A 27,289-nucleotide genomic window follows, 5' to 3' on the forward strand; every position below is an offset into this window, starting at 1 on the left:
GGGGGGGGGGGGGTGTTTGGGGCGGAGGTACATTTTTAAGTATTAATTTAAAATGTAATTTAAACTTAGACTACAGTAAAGGTCTGGTGCGGAAAAACTGGAAGTAAAATATTAATGGCCAGACGTAAACTACAGTGAGCAAATGAGTAAAATGATGGTTAACCAATGTCGTCGGCCATTAATGGGCAGCCACTGTGACTTACTTTCTAGCCAATGGTGATGTCGTACGCTCACGAAGAAAGGCGGGACTCAACGAAACATCACTTAATATTAACACATTTAAAGGAACATTCACAAGAAAATATCATATTGTAGAAATAATCCCTGAGACGTGAAATTCACTTACCCCTTTTGTGAGCTTGAGCGTGAATTAGTTGTCAAGCTAGCAGAGGAACATTTTGCTCTAGCTTGGCACATCAGATGGCACCTGTTTTGAACGTCACGTGGTTTATCAAGTTGTGCTACATTAAAATTCGTTAAATTTCATGACTTGAACACACACTTCAACTGAGAGAGGTGGAAGAAATACGTTTTGCCACAGTTTTATCAATAATTATTATTTAAAATGATTTATTTTGATTGGTTTATGCTCACGTGATTTTCTCGGCTTGGCTAGAAGCGTGCGTTACGATTAATTAATTTGTTGAATCACTTCCTGTGGTCAGGCGCCCCTTTCCACACTCGCTCCGTATGGTTGATACGGATTGAGGGTGTTAAACTGATAAAGACCAATCGTCTTTCCCTCCTTACATGCTCCTGATTGGCCGAATGGTCTCCTTCCTCTTTCTCTTTAAACTATAAATCACCTTGGCACATGAGGACGGCGCGATTAGTAGCACCCGCCACCTTCTGTGGAAACACCAAAAAGAAGAAGAAGAAGAAGAAGAAGAAGAAGAAGAAGAAGAAGAAACGTCTGAGAATCTAATGAATGTAAAGATCATTACACTGTTTTTCTTGCATTTTTACTCTGCAAACCAAGGTAGGCTGGAACATTTCAATTTTTCATGCGTTTGTTGTGTAGCTAATGCTGTAGAAACTGAATGTCCTCTCAGTTGATATCAAAGTCCGCTTTATTGTCAATTTCTTCACATGTAAAGACACACAAAGAGATCGAAATTATGTTTCCCACCGTCCCACGGTGACTAGACACAGTACACAACACTAACTTTCATGAACTTAGCCTGTACAGCAACAACTCCAACATTCACTAACTTTTGTTGGTTCTTTTATTATGTTGCGTGTTGTGCGGGATGTCCGTTGTTGAGCCAGGAAAGCAAAGGTGTGTAGTTTGGAGTTGGTTCTTTATTGGCAAGATCTTGGGTTGTTTAATAGCGGCCAATACACAAGGCACGGCGGCAGATAACAGTTTTTACTCGTCTGATTTGAAAACTAGTTATTTGTCGGTTTGTTTTGTAGCTTTTACTGTATATAATATGAGGTGCTCATACATTTATTTGGGTTGACAGTCATAATGGCCCTCCGAAAGGAGCTATGACTCCCCTGCTTTAAGGGGAATGACTAAATATTCTTCTCGTAGATACTGTGCAGGATGGAGCGTCTTGCAGTAAAATTCAAGGCAACGAAGGCTGTTTCCACAAATTTGCTAAACGTTGCCCAGGGGGTCAAATTGTCGTGAAGCAAGACAAGGTATTTGTATTTCAAACTCATCTCTTATGTTATTGTTGTTTTTATTTACCAATCTGAAACTGATCTTGATCTTCAATGTTCTGTTTGCTAACAGACTACTATTGGGCATGCCGACTTCAGCAAGAATCCGCCTAGCATTGAAATCGATAAAACATTCGCAAGATGTATGAATGAGAGTGGTATTCTCATCAACTATGGCAGTAACATTTCAACAGATTACCATAATTGCAATGTAAGTTCTGTTATTTCCATATTGTTTTAAACTTGTCTGTAAATTTATGTGAATTATTTATTTTTTTTTGAACCGTGGAGTCTATCATGGTCAATTGTACCATCTTTTGTATTTCAGGGGACGGCTGAAGATAGCACAGATTTCTATTGTGCTAATGATAATTCAAAGAATGGTGAGTTTGGGACTGGTCTGAGTCATGAAACGCCACAGTATCTAACAATTCAAAACTGTGATCTGTATGTTAGGAGCACCTGGAGCCAGTATCGAGCCCAATGTAACTCATCCTATCGCCAATGATACTTTAAAGAATGGTGAGTTTAGGACTGGTCTGAGTCATGAAACGCCACAGTATCTAACAATTCAAAACTGTGATCTGTATGTTAGGAGCACCTGGAGCCAGTATCGAGCCCAATGTAACTCATCCTATCGCCAATGATACTTTAAAGAATGGTGAGTTTAGGACTGGTCTGAGTCATGAAACGCCACAGTATCTAACAATTCAAAACTGTGATCTGTATGTTAGGAGCACCTGGAGCCAGTATCGAGCCCAATGTAACTCATCCTATCGCCAATGATACTTTAAAGTATGGTGAGTTTGGGACTGGTCTGAAACATGAAATGCCACGGTTGAAAACGAGTCCCACCCTCTGATAACAATGACTGTATGTGTAGTTGTCCTACCCGTCGGGGTTAAGGTTGCCATCGGGCTTGTCATCGTGTTTGTCATCGTGTTTGTCATCGTGTTTGTGGTTGCCATCGTGTTTGTGAAGAAGCCCTGGAAAGGCGTGAGGTAATATGAAACCTTTTTACATTTGTTCAGTAAAGTTACTGGCGATGACAGCGGAAATGGGACAGAGCAAGTTGACAGGCAGGCGCCACCCAATAAGCCATATGCAATACTTATTTTTTTTTTAAATTACTTTGGTTGACCAAGCAAAATTATGGATTACTCGATTATCAAAATATGAGATTCGTTTGATAATTCATGTTTGTTGATTAATTGATTTATTTTGACACCTCCACATGACACTCATAATTTATTCCCCTCCAGGAATAAAGAAATAAAGATGCTGCTCTAGTAAGGCCTTTTTGTTATATTAAAAAAAAAAAAAAAACCCGTATGAAATTATAGAAGAAAATTATGGATTACTGGATTATCAAATATGATTCTTAAAATCTGAGAGTCATTTGATAATCGATGTTTCATTATCGACCCCTCAGGACTGTGTGCTCATCCCCTCTACTGGCTCTACACCCACGACTGCCGACCAGTCCACAGAGACAACCTTATAGTCAAGTTCTGCCTACAGATAGGAGGTCCTGAGGTTGACAGCCTGGTGCTCAGAGAACAACCTTGCCTTGAACACCAGCAAAACCAGAGAAATGATCATCGATTTCAGGAAGCATAGTTTGATCCTATTATTATGTTGGAATGTAACCTGTAATAATTAACCTAGCTTGTCCTGTCTTAACAAAGTGCCAAGATCCTTTCTACTGATTGACCAGCCGCAGAGGACACACGCAAAGTTGTTCGGTTTACTCAACATCGTAAAACAACCCCTGCTATGGTTTGATCAGAGGCCAGGGGTTTCACCCCCATCCTGCCCACTCACTCCCCCACCCTGTTTCTCAAAAAAAAAAAAAAAGAGGCCTGAGTCAAACCTAATTCGATCATCGCTGTATGCACTTGCAAGTGCTTAAAAACGGCATACTGTCTCTCGTTGTGGTTCTTGCAAAAATAAGTTAGAGTGAGCACCGCTCTAACTAACTGGTCTCAATACGAAAATGTGATAAGGCTGATCTCTTTGGACTAAATCCTTCTACGTGCAATATATATACATTTATAATATTTATGCTTGGTCACCATAACTGCATTTCTCGCTTTGCAACCTTGTTTACATATAGTTTTAACATCTATCAGATAACCATAACTGTGCAGTTTTCACATTGCAACCTTTTTTAACATTGTCTATCTAGTTTAACATATATCCTATTTTCTATACTTATACTATATTTTTTCTATATACTTCATGATTTTATTTTGCACTACTGGACAGTTCCAATCTTGTTGTACTATGCATAATGAAAAATTAAAGAAGTAGAATCTCAACAGCAAGATTACCTCCAAAAACCTTGGGATTGCTCTCGCTATTCCAATACCTTTGGAGGCAACGGTATACCTCCAGGTGGTAACATGGTGTTGACTTGGTTCCTTCACCATGTGGCGCTGTTCCACACCGCTACGGTAGCAGGGCAGATTTTGAGCGGGTTGGGGTTATTCCCATTGATATTTGCCCCAGGGCAGAAGAACGGATACATTTTGTCTGTGAAGAAGTCTGTGAATGTGTAGATGGTTGTCATGCTGACCGGATTGGAGAAGATCACCTCGCCGGCATCGTAGTCTAGCTGCACCCTGACCCTGTTTAACTCTCCCTCCACGCGCAAGGTGGTGCTGGGCCTGGTCATAGCTGAGTACTCGCCCTCGTAGTGTGAGATCATCCAAAAGCCGCCCTCGGGGCAGCCGGAGATACGGCCTTTCCTGTCGATGGACTCCTTGACCACCCCGAGCATCCAGTCTTCCTTGTCTCCCACCTCCACTTCCCAGGCGTGGCGGCCCGCTGTGAAGCCTTCAGAGCCCAATACGAAGACAAAGTGGCCAAACCGCTCCGGGTTGTCCGGGAGCTGCTGGAGGGAGCCGCTGTTAGCCACGCAAGTGAGGTCCTTGGAGATGGACAACCACGAATACGCTGTGTTGGGATCCAGGGTGATGGGTGCTAAAAGGAAAGATGAGCAAAATGGAAAATTTTCAAACATGAGTTATGTAAAAAGTTGAATTAAACAAGCTCCACCCCCCAGTTGTCATGGTAACAAGAAAATAGCCTTGCTCTACATTAATAAAGCATTGCAATGTGCTTACTGTACTGAACCATGGCCACCATCTTCGCCCAAATGTGGTACTTGAGGGAACTAACGTGCTTTGCCACGTTGAGAAGCGCTCCAGGCACTTTTCCCGGATCCTTGGCTTGAATCTCTGCCCTTTGAACCATCCGGAAAAAAAAATAACATTCAAATCTAACACACAACCCGGTTCAAGTGGTCATAACATCATCATGAATATAAACACACTTACCTTTTCTTCGTGTTGGGATAGTTCTAGAATGAAAAGTGAAAGAACATTCAAGTATGACTCTTAATATTTCTAACATTCTTTGAATGACAGTTTCCCTTTATTTGTCCGCTCGCCTTGCAGATGAATCGGCAAAACGTAAAGTCACCTGCAGGAAGCTCGCGTCAGCGGACGCGATCTCGTTCTCCACGGCGATGACGGCGTGCGAGAAGGTAAGGATGTCTCTGGTAATGCTGTCAGCCTTCTTCTTCACCAGCTCTCGCTTCTCCTCCGCCTCCTGCTGCACGACGGCCAGCCGTGTTGTTTCCTCCTTTTGTAGGAAGTCACGCAGATGCTGAAACTCCTCTTTGATATGCTGCTCAGTGGCCTGAGTTTGGTTCTGAAACAAATACAAATGAGTCAACAACATAGATTATGACTCCAAATTGTCCACAAGGGGTGCATGTCAGGTTCAGTCAACTTTAACTAGTGGCTCAAAAGCTCCCTCTAGTGGTGGGTGATTGAATCATCGTCTCAGTAGAGTTCAGTTGTATTTCACTTTGAAGTACATTAAATTGTTTAAGAATGTTTCCTTTTGACTCTTTTTTTCCATTTTGTGCAATTTTAATGTAATCATAATGTCATTACTTTTTAACTGTTGCCCACACTTTCTTTTTCTATAAAACAAAAACATGCATCAAAAAACTGTTGTCTATCTTTCATCACGTTGGATTGTTTTCAAAGCATTCTGTAGTGTTCTGTTTGTTGATACCTTGATGTGCACAGTTGTGTCATCACACTCCTGCTTGGCCTCATACAGGCGCCGCAGGTTCTTCTTTAGTGGGATCAGATCCTTCTTCAGCTCTTCCTGAGGGCGACACCATGACATGTCAAAGAATAGAGAGGTGTAAGGGTGATGACACCTTTCATAGTCTTGCATTTGAATCATATGAAATATAAAACAACAAAACAAACTAAAAGAAAAAAAATACTTTATTGTTGCTCAAGCAATGCCGAATTAAACATACAATACAAAACACATTGAGAGTGATGAATCATAACAGCTCAAATGAGATCCCCAAAATATGAAAGCACTAGACCTACCTTAAAATCGTGCGCACCTTCTTCCAGAGGACACACTCTGTGACCATGGTGTTTCTTGGAGGTGTGGCACACGCAGCAGAGGACCTCCAAGTCATCCAGGCAGAATAGCTTGAGGACTTCTCCGTGGGCATCACACCTCACCACCTGCTGCTGCTGCTCCTCGTCCCAGTGGCCATTCAGTTCTGTAGCCCCCGCGCTGTCCGCCCGGCGCCGCTGCTCCACCAGAAAGGTGTCAGCCACGTTCTTGAGGGCCAAGCTGACGGTGGGCTCGGTCAGCGAGCATTTCCTGCGGCAGATGGGGCACTCGCGGCGGGCCTTCTTCTTGTTCCAAAACTGCTGCAGGCAAGCACGGCAGAAACTGTGGCTGCACTTGAGCACCACTGGCTCCTTGAAGATCTCACAGCACACCGGGCACGACAGCTCCTCTTCCAGCACGGAACTCGAGCGCGACGACACGGCCCTTGGTCGCAGGGCCATATTCGCCTTGGAGGTCTGCAGGAAGGAAAGCTTCCCGGGCTGGGAGGAAGCGCGTGGGCGCGACGCCATGGCCTAGATAATGCGATCCTCAAACTGCAGAGAGTGGACTAGGCTGGGTTTACGGCAACAGGGGTTTTTGAACTACAGGGACTCGAAAAACAGGTTTGGGAAAAGCCCTCATTGGCCACTTAATTTTTTTATGTGGAAACAGCAACACATGGTCATGTGATGCACACTGTCAACCTGAACAGAAAAACGAATTGTGTCCAAAACGGTGAGAAAGAAACTAAAGGAAAAACACCAACCATGTGATCTTGATTAGAACTGCATTATAATTAGACATGAAGAGTGCCATACAAAGTCACATTTGCTGCAGTCAGTGTTTAGTAACATCATCTCCAAAGTGTGAATAACAAAATGGCTTCAGAATTCTGCCCACACACAAGAGCATGTTTTTCCCCAAACAGCAAGAAGATGCATAGCAGGAGTCATTCCTAGTAACAGTAGACCTTCCTCCTATATGAACTCATATTGAAAGAAAGAAAAAAGTGTTTTGATAACTTAAATTCCTTTACTTCCACAGCGCTGTCATGTTTATCACTTTATATAAAAACACTAGCCATAAAAAAAAAAACAGCAAAGCAACTAAACTGCATCTCTGAGCCTAAACAAGTAACCTAACACTGCTTTTTTTTTTTTTTACAATATAAGTGTCAACAAAAGTAATACCGCAGTCACCACAATAGAAGGTGCGACTCAAACACTACTGCTAGGCAAGCTACACTTAACATTATGACCTTTTTGACAGCCCACTGGAAGTCAAATACAGCAAAATTGATGAAGAAAAATTAAAACATGCTTGTCAAAAAAAAAAAAAAAAGCAAGTAGAGAGGCTTGGAACAAACACAACACTGCCAATACAACAGAGCCTCTGTTGTCTCGGGCCACCGAACACCATAATAACATCGATTTGTGTGTGGGGAAGGGGAGGGGCAACCAATATATGGCCCACCATGCAAGTTGACACACATACAAACTAAATAGGAAACATTAACAAAACAAATTGAACATTTAAGACATGCGTGGCCCTTGAGGGACTGAAATGGCGGCTTGATAGGGAAAAGATTTCTCAAACCTGCAGTAGTCAGTGTGCAGCATGCACGTTCGAGAGGCTCGTCTTCATGCTTACACACGCATATTCCTTCACACCTGCCGAGGAATGCTAGGGCCACACTCAAAAAGAACAATAATTGCACGACCAGATTTATGTGAAAATCATATACACATTATCTGCATGCTACAAACCAGACAAATCTTTATATTACTGTGATTTTTGAGCCGGTGGAACATATTAGTGGCATTTCCATTCATTTCAATGGGGAAAGATAATTTGACATGTATCCAAAAAAAAAAATACATTTGAACTTTCCAGGGTGGCCCTGACACCCCTTTATAGATGGGAACCACAGGAAGACGAGCTAAAATAAAAATAAATGCACTTGATTTCCACCTCTTTGTCACAAAAGTCTCTACCAAAGACAAAAATGGCAAACAGCAGGAGTTAAACAGTATAGTGAATAAAAACAAACCATTTGTGCTGAGTTCCCAAGTAGCGACCACACACACACACACACACACACACACACACACACACACACACACACACACACACACACACACACACACACACACACACACACACACACAAGTCCGTCAGGCTCCGTCCGCAAGTCATGTGACGCTCACACCCGTCCGACTTTAGCGTCGCCGATAGCGCCCCACACGTCGAAGACAAACTCGTCCGGGAAGGCAAAGTCTCCCAGCGTCTCGTCGAGCGCCTCGGCAAACTCGTCTGGGTTCTTTTTGTCCTTTCCTAGCTCCACCATGGTGGCAGCTGAAGGGAGCAGTTTCAAATTAGGCTTCCAAAATTCTCTTAAATGTTAGCAAGACTTGACTATAGTTCAAGTACACACATAGTGGACGTACCCAGCTCGCTGTCTCTGATGCCCATGTAGCTCTCCAACAGGTCATCTACCTTCTCAATGGCTTTTTCCTCAAATGCCGAGGGCTGAAGGAGGCGTGACAAACCAAAACATTACACACTCAAAATACACAATTGAGAAAATGTCGACTCGTCAAGAGTTCACAGCAAGCTCACCACTTCCTCTACGGTAGCGGGACCCTTAGAACGCAAACGTAAGGTTCCCCTGCCGGTGCCTAGCTGGACCCCGGATGATGACCTGGAGCCTCCAGATCGCTGGCTGATCATATCTGCACATAGCAAACCCTCAGTTACACACACACAGTACACAGACAGGACGATAAAATCCACGTCAGATCTACCGAAGGCTTTGAGCGGCTCCACCAGCTTGATGGTGAAGTCCTTGCCCTTGGGCAGCTCCTTGAGCATCTTGGCAACCTCGTAGTGCCGACAACCAATCAGGCGATGGCCGTTGATGGACTCGATCATGTCTCCCACATTGATCACCTGGATCTGATGGATGATACTGCCTTCACGGATTCTCTGCAGGAGTTGGGGAGGTGGATATATATATTTTTTTTTAATTGTGGAATCCTTAATTTCTTCCCACTTCACTGGAGAGAACTTTTCAAGAAAAGCGGCTCACCTTGATGAAAGCATAACCGGCTCCATTATCAGTGATGGTCAAGCCAAGTGCATCCTCCCCTTTGAACACTTCAATTTCTTTCTTTTGGCCTTTAATGTGGGCAAAGATAAAGTCCTCTAACCCAATCTGGCCTCCCAACAGTTTGTCCATATCCACCTTGTGAGTGTTCAATGTGCAAAACATCACCTGCAAAGGAAGAGGAAAGTACTTATGTTGCTCAGGTCTTGATATGAAGCGTCCACGCGGCGACTCACCTCCGCCGGAGGGATCCCGAAGGCTTCGCCGATCTTGGCGTAGAGTTCCCGCACGTTGCTGAAGCCCTCGATGCGTCCGGTGGGGCTGCCGTGGGCTAGTTGAGTGTGGAAGATGAGGCGCGGCCGCATGTTGCTCGGCGGCGGGGGCAAGCCCTCCGAGGCGGCGCCTTCTCCCAAGCCCACCACTCCGCTTCCGTTCAAACCGTCCAAGTTGAGACCGGCGCGGATGGGCTCCGCTTCCTCATTTTCCACCAGGGGGGACGCCTTCTTTCTTCTTCCCAAACCCAGAGGCATAGTCTTTCTGGGAGGGGGGTGGTGGGGGGTTGTTGAGACAGTGGTGGTCCTATGAGCAGGTGGGTTGGATTTGTAGATGACAGTGAGACTGTAGTGCTTCAGACGAGCTCGAGAGCTGTCTTAAAGCGCCAGGGTGTGGATACACAAATCCACACATCAGAGAAGTGGAATAGAAGTCCAGGAGGGGTTCCGCGGGGGGTCGTCCGCTGCAAAACAACAAAAAAGAATGCAAGAGGCGATGAGTGTTCTTTTGTTACACAAGCGAACCCAAACAAAGCACATCTGTAGATGCTTTAAAATCCATGTATGGCCATCAAAATGCTTTTTCTCACCTGTCTCGTCACAGCTAGCACGCTAACGGAAATCCCAACATGCCATTTTAAACACAAACATGAAATACAACTGACGCCCTTCTTAAAATTCTCAATTTAATAGTGACTTGTGAACAGAGTGTGGTTAAAACAGGACGGGCCAGTCAAGTCTTACCCGAGCAGGAGTTTTTAGCCAAGTGTCGTTAGCTAGTCCACTAACAGCAAGTCCTGAGGTGAAAGTTGTCAACAAAATAAGATCCACAAATGAAATCGTAAAGAGTTGGACCACCCAGCTGACAGTTGCGGTTGTTCTCGATGGGGTTTAAAAACGAAAGGGGGGGGGAATGAGAGGCGCCGGTTGTGTACTGTTTGCGTGCTGGTATGCAGCTGCGGATAGTTAGCTTTAGCTTTCCAGCCCGGTTTGGGGTGGAGCAATGATGCATCCACGTTCACTTGGAAAAATGAAACGCATTAAGGGTAGAGCCATGATGCTTTCATGTCCACTCGGAAACATGAATATCCACATTCCGGACTCTTATTCAAAATGTGATTCACGACAGTTCAAACGTTTAATAATACGTGTAGTTATGCCAGCATAAACACTTGAATGCACCAAGTTTGTCCTCTTTCTTGGCTTCCGGAGACATCTTGTTTTTATGTAAAAAATATTTTCTTTTAAAAAGTCCACACTTTGTTCATGGTTGCCTGCACAAGTCTTGCAACACAGGCTAAAGTCTTTTTTTTTTTTTTCATTTTGGTGTGGAATCAGAGTAGCCATGGATGCCACTGCATCTGTTCCAAGGTGGCTCGCTGCTCCATGTCTGATGTTAAGCAAATCCATAGGAAGTCTTTGCAATCTGCGGGGAACAAAATAGGTTGTTAGTTGCAGTGCTGGAGAAAAAAATAAACTTTATAGACCTTTTTACAACGTTTTGGAAACAATAAGACCACCCCTGAAGTGTGTAAATTATAATCACTGATCTGTCTCCAGTTTGAAACAAATCCCAATGAAACATTTAAAGGTCTACTAAGGTCTTCAGGGATCATTTTTACCTTGAGACAGTACTCGGTTCAACGTGAGGCCCTTAAAGAGGAACATGAGCGTATCAAAACGTTCTGTTCCGTCCAGTAATTCGAAGAGCAGCGCGCCCAGTTGCCAAACGGTGGCCGGACCGGCCTTGTACGGTCGCTTAAAAACGTATTCTGGAGGGGCGTACCGTAAAGTTCCTGAAAGTAAACACAAAGAATATTTCAGGCGATGTTTCTTAAACGAATCCTTTGTGATGATTTTTTGTTTTCCATTCAGTTTCTCCCGCTTTACCGGCATATTCTCGATAAGGTTCTTCGTTCACGAAGCAGCTGCAGCCGAAGTCTATGAGGCGTACTCGAGGGAGACTGAAAGTGGCCTCCAGCAAGATGTTCCTCTGCTTCAGATCTCGATGGAAAACGTTGACAGCATGCATTTTGATTGCGGCGTCCACAAGCTGCTTCATGATGTTCTGAGAAACGTAAACAAAGAGTTTTATCAGATACTTAAAAAAAAAAAAAATAGTCATAAGAATTTGTTTACCTTTGCTTCATACTCCTCCAACGGCCCAAGCTTGTATTTGGTCCTGAACGTGAAGAGGTCCACGGAAGGTACCGGCCTCTCCATGACCAGAACTAGCTCTTTTTCTAGGTCATACGTATCCAACAGCAGGACAACTGCGGAGGAGCCGTCTGCGTTTTTTAATGAGGACGCTTGCAGCATGAGCCATGCTTCTAAGGGCACCTTCTGGACTTTTCCGTTGATGTACTACAGATGAAGAAATAGTGAATGTCAGGGTTTTGTGAGGTTTGCTTCTGTTTGAATTTGAAGCGTGTCGGCCAATGCTGGCCCAAAGGTGGACGGACACACTCACCAAAAAGACGCTCTCCACTTTTTCGATGGGGATGTATTTGATGGCCACCTACGTGATAAGAGTCAAATTGTTATTACGGGGAACGATGGTTGGGGGGTGGGGGGTTCTAACAGCGTGCTTACTGGGAAATAGTCGCTTTTCCTGAATCCGGCGTATACCGATCCGAAGCCTCCTTCCCCGAGCTTCTCTAGCTGCTGATACTTCTGCACAAACAATGCTGCAAAGAGAAAGATCAGGTTTTTTTGGGGGGGGGGAGAATTCAAATGTAGTTCTGGATTGTGACATTGCAAAGTTCTGAACTTACTTCGGGTGGTGTCGGCCGGTTGCAAGGCGGGTGGGCAGCAAGGACAAGCCGGGAGGGTGGTAGACTTCTGGACGACATTTTTCACGGGTTGCCTGGTTTGTTTTTGGACTTCAGCTTTCACGCTGGACTTCCTCTTGGTGGTCAGCTTGGCCAGCAGAGCTTTGACAGACACGTCGGCAACTTCTACCTGAGGCTTTTTGGCGACGACGGCCACTTCGGGTTTTGCGCTATATTTGCTGTTTAGGACTTTAGCCAGCAGGGCCTTGACGGACAACTCGGTGGTGGGTTCCTTGGCGAGGACATCCGCTTTAGCGTTGGACTTGCGTCTCGGCCTTTTAGCCGGCAACCCTTTGGCTGAGACCTCTATGATGTCCAGTCTTTGCTCCGTGGTGAGGGACTCAGGTTTTATTACTGCTTTTCGTTTACTAGTCCTTTTGACCTGAAGAACATTCCCCGGAACCTCAGCGACTTCCGGTTTCTGTTCCTTGGGTTGGATTTCTTGTTTTGGGGTTGTCTGCCACTTGGTCCTCTTGACCGGCACCACCTTCTGAGAAATCTGATCTATGTTCTCCGGTATAGTTTGCGCCAGCTCAAGTCCCGGCTGCTTGGTTTCGCCAACGATTGGAATGGTGCCACAGAATCTCCTCATGGGCATTGCTCCATTTCTGATGGCCTTAGTGTCAGGTTTTAACAGCACGCAGCCTTCCATAAAGGGGGTGAAGTCTCGGGCTTCTGTAACTAAGAGATATCAAATTGCAAGTAAGGACAAAATATTGCCATATTTTTATTTTAAAATCTAAATGTTTCACATTTTAAAACAAGTGGCAGTTTTTGGACCATGATCATTTGCATGCCTATAAGCCACATACTACAATCATATGTATTTGGGAATATTATTTTACAAAATTCTTTTATGTTCCGGCATGATCATAAACATATGATGAAACCTTTTCCTCCGATGTAATTTTAAAAATTAGCCCGTCCGTCACTTGTAACTCACCAGGGTGGATGTTAGTGGGCAGAAATGGAAACGGGTGAAACTTGTCGACGTTCATGTTGATGCTGTTGCCTCCAGAACGGGCCCGTCGTTATGTTTATTTCTTGAGTGTAAACATGGATCCCCTTTGCACATAATGCAGAGACTGTGTTTTAGAGGCTTGCGCGTGCTGCAGCTGAGTCATAAAGGGGCTGCGATCACAAACACGTCAAAGGCGCGGACTCGCCGGCGGGACTCGAACAAGGGCCCGACGGGCGTGACACAAACTGGCGACTTAAACCGGCGCCGAGCACGACCTTCAGAAATCAATCCACTTTGGACAAAGACATGAAGCGCCGTCACCTTTTCTCATCGTGATGCGCTTGTGAGCTTTGCGAAAGCTGTTATTGACGTTCCAATCAAAGTGCTCAAATATGCGCGGTATGCTTTATCAGAGGCATCTGTGCTGTTATTACAAAAAGTCAATACGAGGCACGATTGGGTTGTGCCGGGTTACGCTGGAGCGTGGACAATGCATTAGGTACAGCTGCACCAAAAAAAAAGCGTTGGTTGCAACACAAATCGTGTGCAAGCATTTCATTTTTGTTACAAATGCATATAATCCGTTGCAGCCACCACCCTAAAAGAAAAAAACAACAACAATTAAGTGACACTATTTTGTACTTTATCAAATATAATAAATAATGCAAGAAAGAAAATAACATCCATATAATGTTGTGCCTTTATACAAACGTGGCAAATAAAATAGAATGGTCAGAATTAAGCAGCTTGTGCCTCATGATTTAGTTGATAATCGTCAACCGGTGATCCGCGTTCCTCTAGTGGTCCGTGGCGATATTGCAGGTCAAGTCAAGTTTATTTGTATAGCCCTAAATCACAAGCACATAGACAATCAATTGACAATTATTCTTAAAGCATCCCCTGATCTTGGGCGGTGGTCCGCGAAATTGAAAATGGAAAATAATGATTACATTTTTAATATAAAAGTGATGTATTATTTAGACTTGATTTATTTTCCAGCTAATTTTGTGAATCATTTACCCATCCAAATTATGTCAAATGTATGAACCCTTTGGAATTTCTTAAATTAAAAAAAAAAAAAGGATCATTAAATGTACATACCACTTAAATCACTAAATAAATACCACACGTGAAATTATGATTTGAAAATTTTATTGAAAATAAACATTTGGTGGGCATGGAAGAAGTGCTTGTATTTAACACGTAATTGCTCTTTCTTTGGCAACAATTAAGCAGATGTGCGCAACAATCAAGATGAATTTTGGATAATCCTCTTTACACGCTGTGAAGATCGCAGATACAACCGGACAAAATGAGTTTCCTCATAGGGGGTCTTGAGCTTTAACTCAAAGTGGCCAGGGAGAAAGTATCTATTTTCCATGTCAACATGTTTTCCATTTTAAGACAACAATGATCTCTGTCACGTGCAGTCAAAATACAGAAAGAAAACTGCTCCAATGATCATTAAAAGGATTTGTTTGGAATGCAGTGTGTTTGACTACACATCAAAATATATGATTGACACACTCAACAGTTTACAATGAGTTGATGGGAAGCATCAAATGAGCCATGGATGCTGGTGGACCTGCACCAGGGTGGCGCGCTGCTCCGGCTCACACTGCAAGCACATTTGCAAAAAATCTCTGCAATCTGATTGGAGAGAAAGATGTCAAATACTTTCAGGTCATGTTTTATTTTTCTATCTTCTTTTTCATGTAATACCTTGAGAAAGAACTCGATTGAGTTGGAGCATCTGGGAGATAAAGAGGAGTGTGTCAAACTGTTTGCTTCCAGCTAATAACTCAAAGAGCATGGCCCCAAGGTGCCACACTGTGGTTGGGCCCGCCCTGTAGGACCCCCTCAGGACAAACTCCGGAGGAGCATAGGAGAGGGTTCCTAAAATAAAACAGCACAAATTGCGCCACTTGTTGCTAAAAATTGCCGAGTGAGCTGACTCACCCGTGTAGTCGTGATAAGGCTCCTCGGTTACGAAGCAGCTGCAGCCAAAGTCGATGACTCGCACTCGGGGGACGCCGTAGGTGGGCTCCAGGAGGATGTTTCCCGGTTTGAGATCCCGATGGAAGACGTTGACGGCGTGCATTTTGATGGCGGCGTCCACCAGCTGCCTCATGATGTTCTGACAAAGTCATTTGTGATTGGTGCAAATTACTCACACAGATATCAAGATGATCCTATCCAAACCTTGGCTTCATTCTCCTTGAGGTGTCCTAGCCGGCACCTGGTGATGTACGTGAAGAGGTCCACAGATCGCACCGGCTTCTCCATGACCAGCACCAACTCTTCGTCTAAGTCGAACTTGTCCAGCAGAGACACGACGGCCGATTGCCCGTTGGCGTTTTTGATGCACGACGCCTGCAGCATGAGTAGCGCCTCCAGGGGGATGTTGTGTTTCCTTCCTTTTATGTTCTACAATAGTAGAAGAAGCAAAATAGAAACGTAGCTCGGAAATATCCTCAAAAAATACAGAGGCCTCAAGTGAGGTTCTTCTCACCAGGGGGAGGATCTTAACTTCATGTTTGGGGATGTGTTTGATTGCCACCTATAGGACACAGTCTTTAGTGCTTACGATGATAAAAAACAGGAATACATAGCTAGCTTTGTTAGCTTAGCTATGGCATTTTGTTAAACTAGCTAACAGCAGCATTATTTTATGACAATGTAGTGAAGTGTCAGTTCAGACTACTTACAGGAAACAAATCAGTTTTCCGATAACCAGCGTAGACAGATCCGAAGCCTCCTTCGCCAATCTTATCGAGTTGCTGATACTTGTGAGCTAACGAGGCTGCGCAGCGAGACAAAAAGCATGATCAAGCAGAACCCGGTCAAGGCCTCTCATGTAATTTGCGGACTAACAGTCTGTTGGGGCTTACCTTGACAGGTGGTGGGCAAAAGTCGTTTCTCGGCCTGTTGCACCATGGACATCTGGGTAGCTTTGAGCCACTGACTCCTTGTTAGGGTCTCTGATTTTGTACTGACTTTTTGTTTGGGTCCTTGAGACTTTAGGACATTGGTAACTGTGATCCGCTGCTTATTTTGAAGAGTTCTTGGTTTTGTGTCGGGCCTCGGTTTGGTTGCGGTGATAGTAGTCATGGACTCCGTTATACCATCTTGTCTCCATCTAAGAATATCTGGGTTGCCTTTACTACTTCGATGACACATTCGTGTTTCCAGTCGGGCCTTATCTTCTGCATTCCTAGTCTTCATTTTGCCGTTACCTTTTATTTTCCTTATCAGGATGTCTGGTTTGGTTTTACATCTGTGCTTCCTTATGAGGGTCTGTGGTTTGGATTTACCTCGGTGCTTCCTCATATGAGTCTGTGGTCTGGGTCCAGCTTTAAGTTTAGACCCATTTGCTGGTACAATTTTTACAGACACCTTGGTGGTTTCAAACCTCTGCTTCTTGACAAGGGTCTCAGATTTTGCGCCGGCTTTCCGCTTGGTCCCCTTAGTGGGTCTGACCTTCATCGAAACCCTGGTCGTAATCCTTCGATTCCTTAGAAGGCTTTCTGGTTTGGTTGTAGTCTTTTTGGCCACTTTAGCCCTGACAGGAACTTTTGTAACTTTGACCCTCTGACGCTCTTTGAGTGTCTGCAGTTTGGTGCTGGTCTTAGGTTTGGTCCTCTTAGCCAGTGAAGCCTTGACAGATACCTTGGTGGCTTTGACACCAGTTATTATTCTCATATGCTTGGTCCTTTTGGCTGGCACACTTTCATCAGATGCTATCTCTCTGAAGCCTCCAGTATCTGGGAGGTGGTCATGATGTCTCTTTGAAGGTAGTCCTCTGTTCCCAAAGACCATACCTTCAGAGTCTCTCACCACCACACAATCTTCCAAACATGAGCAACATTCTCTGGTGCCTGCAACTGATAGAAGAAACTCAACATCAACTTGCTGATGCAGTTTTGGTAACCTCTTCAATTTTAAAAAGGAGGATTTATTGTCTACAATATTGCCAATTGTTATTAAAATGTTAAAGAAGGTGTCTTCATGTCCGTCACATACATTTATAATACTGGATATAAAACATTACCTTTAAAACTTGAGATACATCATGAAGGTTGTGACATTTTTCCTTATGAGAAAAAATTGTCATTTGTCTCAAGTGCATGACGGTTATTGAGGAAAAAGTACAGTGACTGAATATCAAATCAATAACAATAAATTGCTCATTATTTTAACTTGGTTAATTCCGCAAATGTATACACTTATATTACACCCACCAGGCTGGAGGTCGACATCCATCTTGTTTCTAAAAGCTTCGCACTGCCAGTGGATGAAAAAAATAAAAAATATATATTTTTAATATTTTACTTCAACTTGCATTTAATCGCAAACATAAGATTACAATTAAATGAGAACATGATTTACGTCAGTAATGTAGTCATAAATCTCAAGGTTACGTTCCTTTTAGTCACCGACACGTCAATGCGAACTGCTCTCAGTGGAGGTGACGTCAGCAAGGAGCTCTCACGCTTATGGCCGCGTTTAAAAACCACCAAAGGATATTAATTGGAGTGTCACACTACCTGTAAGGCCTCAGTCGAGTCGTTTTATATCAATTTACAATTTTTAGGGAACGCTTACTACGCAAATTGTGACACTTAACATGCAAGTGATTTAAGTATCCTGTATGTTTCCACTTGTCCACTAGATGGCGCCAGAGACACAGAAAACCCGTCAGGAGGCCACCGACCTTGTAATAATTAATATGCACTGAAACATTACGTCATAACATGTTTTATTTGCATTTATGCAGTCATCTGGTCACTGAAATATCAATTCACATATCCCAGAGGCATGTAGTCAGTGTGAATACAATAAAATCCATGTAAAACTCCTTAAATTTATAGTGCAAAATTAAGAAAATGCATCACAATTTAACCAGTTGTTGCATGGTCATGTCGATATTGCAAATCCACACAGTCGTTAAAAGATGAATCAAACCACTTGAATTCCATAAGAAAATATTGTATAACCTATAGAAGCCTTTTTGTAAATACCTCAAATTAAAAAGTCCAAAGTATTGTAAAACAGAAATGTTCTGCTTGTATTTTTTGTTTATTTTTGTTACAACAGTGTGTAAAGTATATCCACTTCATATGATGTAAACAAAACAAAGGCAAGGATGCCATTAAAAGGACTCAAGCTAAACAGATATTACGCATCTCAACACGCGTAATATTTGTGTGACTTTGAGGGAAAACCTGCCGCCTTTTTCTTCAAATGCGACGTGCAAAAACTCTAAGAAACTAGTGCTGTTATGACAATATATTAGAAGTATTTTAAACTTGCTTTCAACGTTCACACAAAACAACTACATGACAATCGTTTGGCACATCAACTAAAATTATGTTTTTCCCAAGTTCATACAAAAAGTGTACTAGCACGCTACTTCACTGGCATTGTTAATTGCGGGACTAACACACCAGGAGCGGTGCGACTGAGGTAACCGACTTCGTAAACATAGTTTGCATGAGGTCAGCAATGATGAAACGGAGCTCACAGTGCCACATCAGCGGTACGGTTCATTTACGTGGAGCTAGCACCTCAAGCAGCTGAAGTAAATGTAATAAAGATGGTGGAAGGAGGCGGAACTTCTGGAAAAATATAGTTAAGGTGCTTTCTGAAATTAAGTCTACAAGGGTGGCACTGAAAAGAAATTACAAGGAAAATATTGCATAAATATATCAAGAATTTAAAGTCAGTTCTTTGGAGAGAAAATGTCATAATATTACGAGAATTCATGTCATTTGGATGTGTGAATAAATTGACAACAAAATTTCACTTAATATCATGAAATGTAATGTTGTGCTTTTACACATGCACATAATTAAATTTTCAAAGTTTGACTTGGCTGGTTACTGGCTGACTTTAAAAAAAAAAAAAATTTTTTAAATGTGACTTTACTCGTAATATTTTGACATCAAATTAATAATGCATTTTTCTTGTAGATTTTGTTTTGCTTAGCAAAATGACGCCATTTGACCTGCAATATTCCGACTTCATCCTGTCTCATATCTCCGTTACTGATTTTCACTTTGCCAACTTTTAAGTGTGCTAATAGAAGACGTAAGAGATTAAAAGCTCCAAACTGAGGCAGTGCCTTTTCACAATTAAAAAAATAATTTAAAAAAATGTCCTTGAATGAGGATAAATACTAAATCACTTCTCTGGTCTTATGACAATTTTTGAAGTTTTGTTTGTCTTCACCAAGCAAACTGAAGTCAACGCAAAGCAGCCCTGAGTCATGTACAGAGCAGGTACGTTTCAAAGTAAACAGCACCCTGAAGAACAGTTTCCGTGCGACGCTGTCTGCATCACGGCGGGAGGACCTGCCTGAGCGCATCACGCGTGTTTTGGCCCAGCTTGTCAGGGAACCTGACGCAGAAGTCCAGGATCATGTCTCCCCGCTTGTCGGGCCACTTGGACAGCGGCAGTCCTTCGCCAACGATGCGCTTCTTGGTGCCCGGCTTCACCACGTCTCGTGACGTCACTGTGATGGTGCGGCCGTCCAGCGTCGGCGCGCTGACCGTGCACCCACACAGTGCCTGAAAAAAATAAAAGCAGACATTCCAAAGTTGTATTATTGACAATATAAACGTAAGTGGTGCATGTGTACCTAATGAGCAGTCCACTAAGTGTGACAAAGTTACTTACATCTCGGAGTGATATTTTGGCAGGGTAAATAATGTCGGAGCCCTCCCTCCTGAACACGGGGTGAGGCTTGTCTTTAACGACAAACACCACGTCGGCGGGAATGTTAGTGGGGGTCTCGTCACCCTCGCGGGGGAAAGTGATCTTGGTTCCCTCTTTCCAGCCGCGCTTGATGTCCACCGACAGAATCTTGTCCTCGCTGCGCATGGTTCGGCCGTCGGGGTTCAGTCTCTTGCGGCAGATCTTCATCTTCTTGGTGCAGCCGGCGAAGACCTCCTCCAGGCTCACCTTTAGCTCGTGCACCACCGGCGGATCCTTCTGCTTCTCACGGGCGACGCGAGGGCCGCCCAAGTGGGACTTGAATGGCCGATGGAAGCCACCCAACCCATTCATCCCGAAGGCGGCAAAGGGGTCAGCGGTGTCCACCATGTCGTCACAGCCGTTATGCGAGAAGTAGTGGTCAAAAGGGTTGCGGCCGCCAAAAAACTCAGCGAACATGGCATGGGGGTCGCCGTGGAAGGTGTAGTTGAAGGTGGAGCCGCTGTGGCCTCCGCCGCCACTTCCGACTGAGCCCTTCAGCCCTAACACAGAAGACAAGAGTCATTAAAATCAGTGTTTCCCAACCTTTACTGGTCCATTTGCTAACATTTAAAGCGCCCCCCTCCCCCCCATTAAGTTCAGATGTTCTAGCAGGCTTTTCCTGACATGAATGACACACCATACAGACCTTATGGGCCACGTTAACTGCCTTGCACTACTCTCTCATTCATTCATTCATTCATTCATTCATTCATTTAGTATTTATTCATCGCTCTTGTTTATTCATTGAATGTTTTGTTTTACTTTTTGTGTTGGTTTCTTGGATGTTTTGTAATATGTCTTGTCACCGTGGGATAGTGGGTAACGCAATTTCGATCTCTTTGTGTGTCTTTGCATTTGAAGAAATTGACAATAAAGCAGACTTTGATACAGCAGAAAGTGGTGCGGCTTTTACTTTGTGCACAAATTTTCAAACACAACAAAGATAATGATGCATACGAGGGTTTTAAATAAGGATGGCGGACTTTGCAATTATTCATTCATTAATTTGAGGTGAGAGCGCATGTAAATTAGCGACGTAGTGATGACGTCACTATATGCCAAGTTAGCAATTCTCACTGACAAGTGGGAGTGAACTGTGAATAAATTCACTAAAATTATTATTATTTTTTTTTTGCAACGTTACACCTAGTTTGGCAAAGGTCGGTGGGGGTTCTAGCGCTTTCTAGAAAGTTCTCAAGCTGCAACTGTGACACGTATATGGCCACTTTAGGAACAATTATTGAAGAATGGGATATAAAAAATGGTCATTTACCTTCTTCGCCATATCGGTCATAAATATCTTTCTTCTTGGCGTCGCTGAGAACGTCGTAGGCTTCTGCTATCTCCTTAAATTTGTCCTCAGCGCCGGCAGACTTGTTCTTGTCAGGGTGATAGCGGAGGGCCTGCTTTCTGTACGCCTTTTTTATTTCGTCTTCTGACGCACCCTTGGCTATTCCCAGCACCTTGTAGTAGTCTTTTCCCATTGCAACCAGCGGTCACTTCTTCACCTAGTTCTCGAGAAAAAAATATCCCAGGTGGAGCCGCCGCCTGCATGTGTCTTAACCACCACTCACTTCTCGCTAGCTTTCTACCTAGCTACGGGTAAAGGGTTAGCCTGGCCCGGCTCACTTTGGTACGTAGACGAATTTCTTCGGCAAAGATGAAGAATCAAGTGTCACCCAGATGGAACGAGGAGACGTCAGACCCGCGTGTGTCCCGGGTCATCGATGTCTCGACTGCCGGGGCTGCCGAAGCAGCCAGCCAACCGCGAGGAAGAAACTTCTGGAAGAAGCTGGCTCTCCTGACGTGTGTGTGTGCTCAGTGAGATGATTCACTCCTTGTTGCTTCCGGTTTTGCGCAAAAACCAGGAAGTAGTCGAAAGTCCTCTTCTAGGGGTGATGGCTGATAGTGTTGTGCATGGTGATGTGCATTACAGTTCTTTTAAGTGAACTGAATCTTGAGAATCAGGTCTCTCAAAAGATTCGTTCAAAGGAATCGTTCAACGAATCGCCCTCCACACACACACACACACACACACACTTACGCACTCAGTGATGAATGAGAATATGCGTCACTGACTCGTTCGCGAACGGGAAATTACGTCACTGAATGGTAAAGTCCACTCGCTGGTGATTGGTCGTTCGCGAAGAAAGTGAAAAAGTGAAAGTGAAAGTGAAAAGTGCCACACCCGCCCTCACCCCCACTTTCTGATTGGCTGGTTGATCTGTGACATCACACGGACACTCCATTAGATACACCACCATTTTCAGGTGTACCTAATAACAGGCCACTTCATTAGGGAAAAATCATGGTCAAAATTTAAATGAAAGTGAAAAGTGCCACACCCAAACAACCCCCCACTTTCTGATTGGCTGGTTGATCTGTGACGTCACACGGACACTCCATTGGGTACACCGCCATTTTCAGGTGTACCTAATCACAGGCCACTTCATTAGGGAAAAATCATGGTCAAAATTTAAATGAAAGTGAAAAGTGCCACACCCAAACAACCCCCCACTTTCTGATTGGCTGGTTGATCTGTGACGTCACACGGACACTCCATTGGGTACACCGCCATTTTCAGGTGTACCTAATCACAGGCCACTTCATTAGGGAAAAATCATGGTCAAAATTTAAATGAAAGTGAAAAGTGCCACACCCAAACAACCCCCCACTTTCTGATTGGCTGGTTGATCTGTGACGCCACACGGACACTCCATTAGGTACACCGCCATTTTGAGGTGTACCTAATAACAGGCCACTTCATTAGGGAAAAATCATGGCCAAAGCTTAAGTGAAAGTGAAAAGTGCCACACCCAAACAACCCCCCACTTTCTGATTGGCTGGTTGATCTGTGACGTCAGACGGACACTCCATTAGGTACACCGCCATTTTGAGGTGTACCTAATCACAGGCCACTTTATTAGGGAAAAATCATGGCCAAAGCTTAAGTGAAAGTGAAAAGTGCCACACCCAAACAACCCCCCACTTTCTGATTGGCTGGTTGATCTGTGACGTCACTTGGACACAGGTGTATCTAATTACAGGTAATTAGGGAAAAAGTTTAACTGAAAGTGAAAGTGAAAAGTGCCACACCCGCCCTCACCCCCACTTTCTGATTGGCTGTTCGACCTGTGACGTCACACGGACACTCTATTAGGTACACCACTATTTTAGGTGTACCTAATAACAGGCCATTTCATTAGGGAAAAATCATGGCCAAAGTGCCACACCCGCCCTCACCCCCACTTTCTGATTGGCTGATTGATCTGTGACGTCACATGGACACTCAATTGGGTACACCGCCATTTTCAGGTGTACCTAATCACAGGCCACTTCATTAGGGAAAAATCATGGTCAAAATTTAAATGAAAGTGAAAAGTGCCACACCCAAACAACCCCCCACTTTCTGATTGGCTGGTTGATCTGTGACGTCACACGGACACTCCATTAGGTACACCGCCATTTTGAGGTGTACCTAATAACAGGCCACTTCATTAGGGAAAAATCATGGCCAAAGCTTAAGTGAAAGTGAAAAGTGCCACACCCAAACAACCCCCCACTTTCTGATTGGCTGGTTGATCTGTGACGTCACACGGACACTCCATTAGGTACACCGCCATTTTGAGGTGTACCTAATCACAGGCCACTTTATTAGGGAAAAATCATGGCCAAAGCTTAAGTGAAAGTGAAAAGTGCCACACCCAAACAACCCCCCACTTTCTGATTGGCTGGTTGATCTGTGACGTCACTTGGACACAGGTGTATCTAATTACAGGTAATTAGGGAAAAAGTTTAACTGAAAGTGAAAGTGAAAAGTGCCACACCCGCCCTCACCCCCACTTTCTGATTGGCTGTTCGACCTGTGACGTCACACGGACACTCTATTAGGTACACCACTATTTTAGGTGTACCTAATAACAGGCCATTTCATTAGGGAAAAATCATGGCCAAAGTGCCACACCCGCCCTCACCCCCACTTTCTGATTGGCTGATTGATCTGTGACGTCACATGGACACTCCATTGGGTACACCGCCATTTTCAGGTGTACCTAATCACAGGCCACTTCATTAGGGAAAAATCATGGTCAAAATTTAAATGAAAGTGAAAAGTGCCACACCCAAACAACCCCCCACTTTCTGATTGGCTGGTTGATCTGTGACGTCACACGGACACTCCATTAGGTACACCGCCATTTTGAGGTGTACCTAATAACAGGCCACTTCATTAGGGAAAAATCATGGCCAAAGCTTAAGTGAAAGTGAAAAGTGCCACACCCAAACAACCCCCCACTTTCTGATTGGCTGGTTGATCTGTGACGTCACTTGGACACAGGTGTATCTAATTACAGGTAATTAGGGAAAAAGTTTAACTGAAAGTGAAAGTGAAAAGTGCCACACCCGCCCTCACCCCCACTTTCTGATTGGCTGTTCGACCTGTGACGTCACACGGACACTCTATTAGGTACACCACTATTTTAGATGTACCTAATAACAGGCCATTTCATTAGGGAAAAATCATGGCCAAAGTGCCACACCCGCCCTCACCCCCACTTTCTGATTGGCTGATTGATCTGTGACATCACACGGACAATCCATTCGGTACACCGCCATTTTCAGGTGTACCTAATCACAGGCCACTTCATTAGGGAAAAATCATGGTCAAAATTTAAATGAAAGTGAAAAGTGCCACACCCAAACAACCCCCCACTTTCTGATTGGCTATTTGATCTGTGACGTCACACGGACACTCCATTGGTTACACCGCCATTTTCAGGTGTACCTAATCACAGGCCACTTCATTAGGGAAAAATCATGGTCAAAATTTAAATGAAAGTGAAAAGTGCCACACCCAAACAACCCCCCACTTTCTGATTGGCTGGTTGATCTGTGACGTCACACGGACAATCCATTAGGTACACCGCCATTTTGAGGTGTACCTAATAACAGGCCACTTTATTAGGGAAAAATCATGGCCAAAGCTTAAGTGAAAGTGAAAAGTGCCACACCCGCCCTCACCCCCACTTTCTGATTGGCTGTTTGATCTGTGACGTCTCACGGACACTCCATTAGGTACACCACCATTTTCAAGTGTACCAAATAACTTTATGCATTTTTTGTACGTGTCTTAAGAATGTGTATTTGACGACTTACTCTTTTTTTGGGGGGACACCAACACATTTACACAACGTAAAACACATACACATGTCATATAAAGCAGTTAACCAAATGTCAGATTTTGTTTTCATGCCCAAAAAAATAAAACAAGGAATAAAACACCAGACAAGTTTTAACATGTATTTATTAAAATAATAATAATAATAATAATCCGTTATGCCGACATTTGTTATTTTGGGAGACACCATCTCATATAACACATACGTATTGTCTCATAAAGCAGTTAACCAAATGTCTGATTTTTATGTTTTAATTGACAAATGTAAAAACAAGCAATAAACACCAGACAAGTTCTAACATAAAGGTTTATTAAAATATTAATAATAAAAGTTCATTTCAAACCAGCAATCTAATGTAAAATTGCAGTAGATTCAAGATTCAAGAGTTTTTTATTCGCCATATTTGAGCGTGCCAAACAAGGAATTTGACTCCGCTACATCACAGTCTCTGTTCAACATTTAGGTGACTAACAACACTCAGGACATGTGAAAAATGACACATATTCTCAAACGTCCCCTGATCTTAAACTCCCAGGAGGGCAAGGAAAAACTCAAAATGCATTGGACAACGATATTTAGGCGTATGCGCGTTATTTAAAAACTACTATAAGTCTTATAAAATAAAGATTACCCAAAGAGAAGCATAATCTCCCCGTTTTTTGCATAACGCTTGGAGAAAACGTGCATAAATGAAGTGGTGTTTCAGTGAGTGGTTCTTTTTCCTTGGCAAATCGTGAATCTACATTCTGGCTTACATAATTCACGCCAGGAGGGAGACGCAACACGTTCACTGACTGGTCCGTTGATGCACGGGAAGGAAGGCAGTTCACCCATCGACTCGTTCGCGAACGGGAAAGTCAGGATCCATTCTCGCGATGAACTGGAAATGCAAATCACTCACTCACTGATTCGTTCACTCACAGATCCGTTCAGTTGGTGAACGAGAAATGCAATTCACGACTCGTTCGTGTACGGAAACTTACGTCATATGCTTCTTCGTTTTGTTTTACGGCGAGGTGGCACAAGCTTCAATGCGCATTACCGACACCTACTGGTTAGCCATATGAACTGAAAAAAGAACGAATCACTTTAGGAAGTTCACTCTCGTTCACTGAAAAGATTTGGTCTTTTGAAGGAATCGTTCACTCACGAGCCAACACTAGTTCAAAAGTAAAAATGGGTACCTTTTTTATAGGATGATGCAACCGGGATCTGAACCCACAACCTTCCAATCTCCGGGTGGACACTATACCACTTGGCCGCTTAGCTGTGTAAAATGTAAAATCAATACTGAATCAAGTCACAACAAATAACATCGTTGCAAATTGTGACTTCTGCTGTTGCCTTTGTGAGACCTGTTCAGAAATGCGTCATCGTGAATTTACACCATAAATCAGATGTTCAGACCTCACCAGTGGAGGCTCTGACGAATCCCTGAGACCGACTCACCCAACGCGTGCGTGTGATTTTTTTTTTTTTTTGACAATGTACAAAAACTTTGTGAGATGATGAGAAGACCTTACCTTACATCAACCTTAAGCCTAACCCAACTCAGACCTAATGATAGAAAATTCTTCCAAATTATAATGAAACAAGGTACTTTATGAAAATTAATTTTGCAATTCAAGAATATAATACAGTATGTGACTCGGTAATACAAAAAAATGCTGCCCTCACAATTGAAAAGGAATCAGATAATAATACTATATAAATAAAAATACTTCTAACATCTGCCAGACATTTTGGAGTATAGCCTAATGTGAAATCACTTGAGTAGATCTGCATAGAGGACATTATTAATGGGACATTTGAGGTCAGGAGTAGGAAAGAATAGGTAAACAGGTGGTCTTGAGGTCAGAGGTGGGAGTAAGAAGTGTGTGTATGGCATGTGGTGTGGCTTCATCACACCAAACCCAACTTGAAAGCAGGCTTGCTGGAGCTAGAATCACAACAGACGGAAGCAGTTTCTTCTAAAGTAGTAGACAGTTGACCTGGGTCCAAAGGACCACACGTCGGTATTTGTCACTGGCTCGACTGTGCACTGTATTCGTCGTCCCAAGGTTACGTCCGAGCTGCTGTGT

General features: G+C 43.6%; 6 protein-coding genes and 1 long non-coding RNA gene across 11 annotated transcripts in view; 1 reads left to right on the top strand and 6 right to left on the bottom strand.

Annotated features, from left to right (window-relative positions):
- Positions 1-853, bottom strand: part of LOC147044254 (uncharacterized) — a 29,604-nt gene extending 28,751 nt beyond the window's left edge. The window contains exons 1-2 of the long non-coding RNA XR_015068559.1: positions 595-853; positions 347-427 (exon numbers count right to left, since the gene is read on the bottom strand). This is a non-coding gene — a long non-coding RNA (uncharacterized LOC147044254). The remainder of the gene's footprint in view (positions 1-346; positions 428-594) is intronic.
- On the top strand, positions 693-4,734 carry LOC147044256 (uncharacterized). Of its 4 annotated transcripts, none has more exons than XM_085934877.1 (10): positions 693-930; positions 1,538-1,647; positions 1,742-1,879; positions 1,997-2,051; positions 2,125-2,190; positions 2,264-2,329; positions 2,403-2,468; positions 2,552-2,669; positions 2,931-2,957; positions 3,101-4,734. In XM_085934877.1, coding segments are annotated over exons 3-10 (465 nt in total). In that variant the 5' UTR covers positions 693-930; positions 1,538-1,647; positions 1,742-1,813; the 3' UTR covers positions 3,102-4,734. The 4 variants fall into 4 exon arrangements, with proteins under 4 accessions (XP_085791003.1, XP_085791000.1, XP_085791001.1 ...); XM_085934874.1 differs by having other exon boundaries at positions 706-979; XM_085934875.1 differs by lacking the exon at positions 2,264-2,329 and having other exon boundaries at positions 712-979; positions 3,101-3,989.
- LOC147044257 (E3 ubiquitin-protein ligase TRIM35-like) lies at positions 955-6,724 on the bottom strand. Its single transcript, XM_085934868.1, has 6 exons — positions 6,090-6,724; positions 5,758-5,853; positions 5,155-5,385; positions 5,010-5,032; positions 4,797-4,915; positions 955-4,653 (listed from the first exon to the last, which is right to left on the bottom strand). The coding sequence occupies exons 1-6, from the start codon at positions 6,633-6,635 to the stop codon at positions 4,094-4,096; spliced, it is 1,575 nt and encodes a 524-aa protein (XP_085790994.1). The 5' UTR covers positions 6,636-6,724; the 3' UTR covers positions 955-4,093.
- A 156-nt stretch (positions 6,725-6,880) lies between these two features.
- On the bottom strand, positions 6,881-9,743 carry gipc1 (GIPC PDZ domain containing family, member 1). Its single transcript, XM_085934873.1, has 6 exons — positions 9,448-9,743; positions 9,194-9,379; positions 8,910-9,090; positions 8,725-8,837; positions 8,553-8,634; positions 6,881-8,460 (listed from the first exon to the last, which is right to left on the bottom strand). The coding sequence occupies exons 1-6, from the start codon at positions 9,739-9,741 to the stop codon at positions 8,309-8,311; spliced, it is 1,008 nt and encodes a 335-aa protein (XP_085790999.1). The 5' UTR covers positions 9,742-9,743; the 3' UTR covers positions 6,881-8,308.
- Positions 9,744-10,761: 1,018 nt separating this feature from the next.
- On the bottom strand, positions 10,762-13,489 carry LOC147044259 (serine/threonine-protein kinase pim-3-like). The gene is made up of 8 exons (XM_085934867.1): positions 13,258-13,489; positions 12,258-12,995; positions 12,076-12,170; positions 11,954-12,001; positions 11,623-11,847; positions 11,374-11,551; positions 11,106-11,279; positions 10,762-10,909 (listed from the first exon to the last, which is right to left on the bottom strand). Exons 1-8 carry the CDS (start codon positions 13,310-13,312, stop codon positions 10,818-10,820), a joined length of 1,605 nt encoding a protein of 534 aa, XP_085790993.1. The 5' UTR covers positions 13,313-13,489; the 3' UTR covers positions 10,762-10,817.
- Positions 13,490-14,424: 935 nt separating this feature from the next.
- Positions 14,425-17,649, bottom strand: LOC147044260 (uncharacterized). Of its 2 annotated transcripts, none has more exons than XM_085934172.1 (8): positions 17,517-17,649; positions 16,167-17,159; positions 15,984-16,078; positions 15,788-15,835; positions 15,478-15,702; positions 15,235-15,412; positions 14,998-15,171; positions 14,425-14,925 (listed from the first exon to the last, which is right to left on the bottom strand). In XM_085934172.1, exons 1-8 carry the CDS (start codon positions 17,536-17,538, stop codon positions 14,834-14,836), a joined length of 1,827 nt encoding a protein of 608 aa, XP_085790298.1. In that variant the 5' UTR covers positions 17,539-17,649; the 3' UTR covers positions 14,425-14,833. The 2 variants fall into 2 exon arrangements, with proteins under 2 accessions (XP_085790298.1, XP_085790299.1); XM_085934173.1 differs by having other exon boundaries at positions 17,327-17,599.
- A 368-nt stretch (positions 17,650-18,017) lies between these two features.
- On the bottom strand, positions 18,018-21,911 carry dnajb1a (DnaJ heat shock protein family (Hsp40) member B1a). The gene is made up of 3 exons (XM_085934551.1): positions 21,305-21,911; positions 19,954-20,531; positions 18,018-19,844 (listed from the first exon to the last, which is right to left on the bottom strand). Exons 1-3 carry the CDS (start codon positions 21,513-21,515, stop codon positions 19,614-19,616), a joined length of 1,020 nt encoding a protein of 339 aa, XP_085790677.1. The 5' UTR covers positions 21,516-21,911; the 3' UTR covers positions 18,018-19,613.
- Between the last annotated feature and the right edge of the window lie 5,378 nt (positions 21,912-27,289).

This window comes from Syngnathus leptorhynchus, chromosome 16, assembly GCF_054491065.1.
Source record: "Syngnathus leptorhynchus isolate UIUO chromosome 16, UIUO_Slep, whole genome shotgun sequence".
Classification (NCBI taxonomy): domain Eukaryota; kingdom Metazoa; phylum Chordata; class Actinopteri; order Syngnathiformes; family Syngnathidae; genus Syngnathus; species Syngnathus leptorhynchus.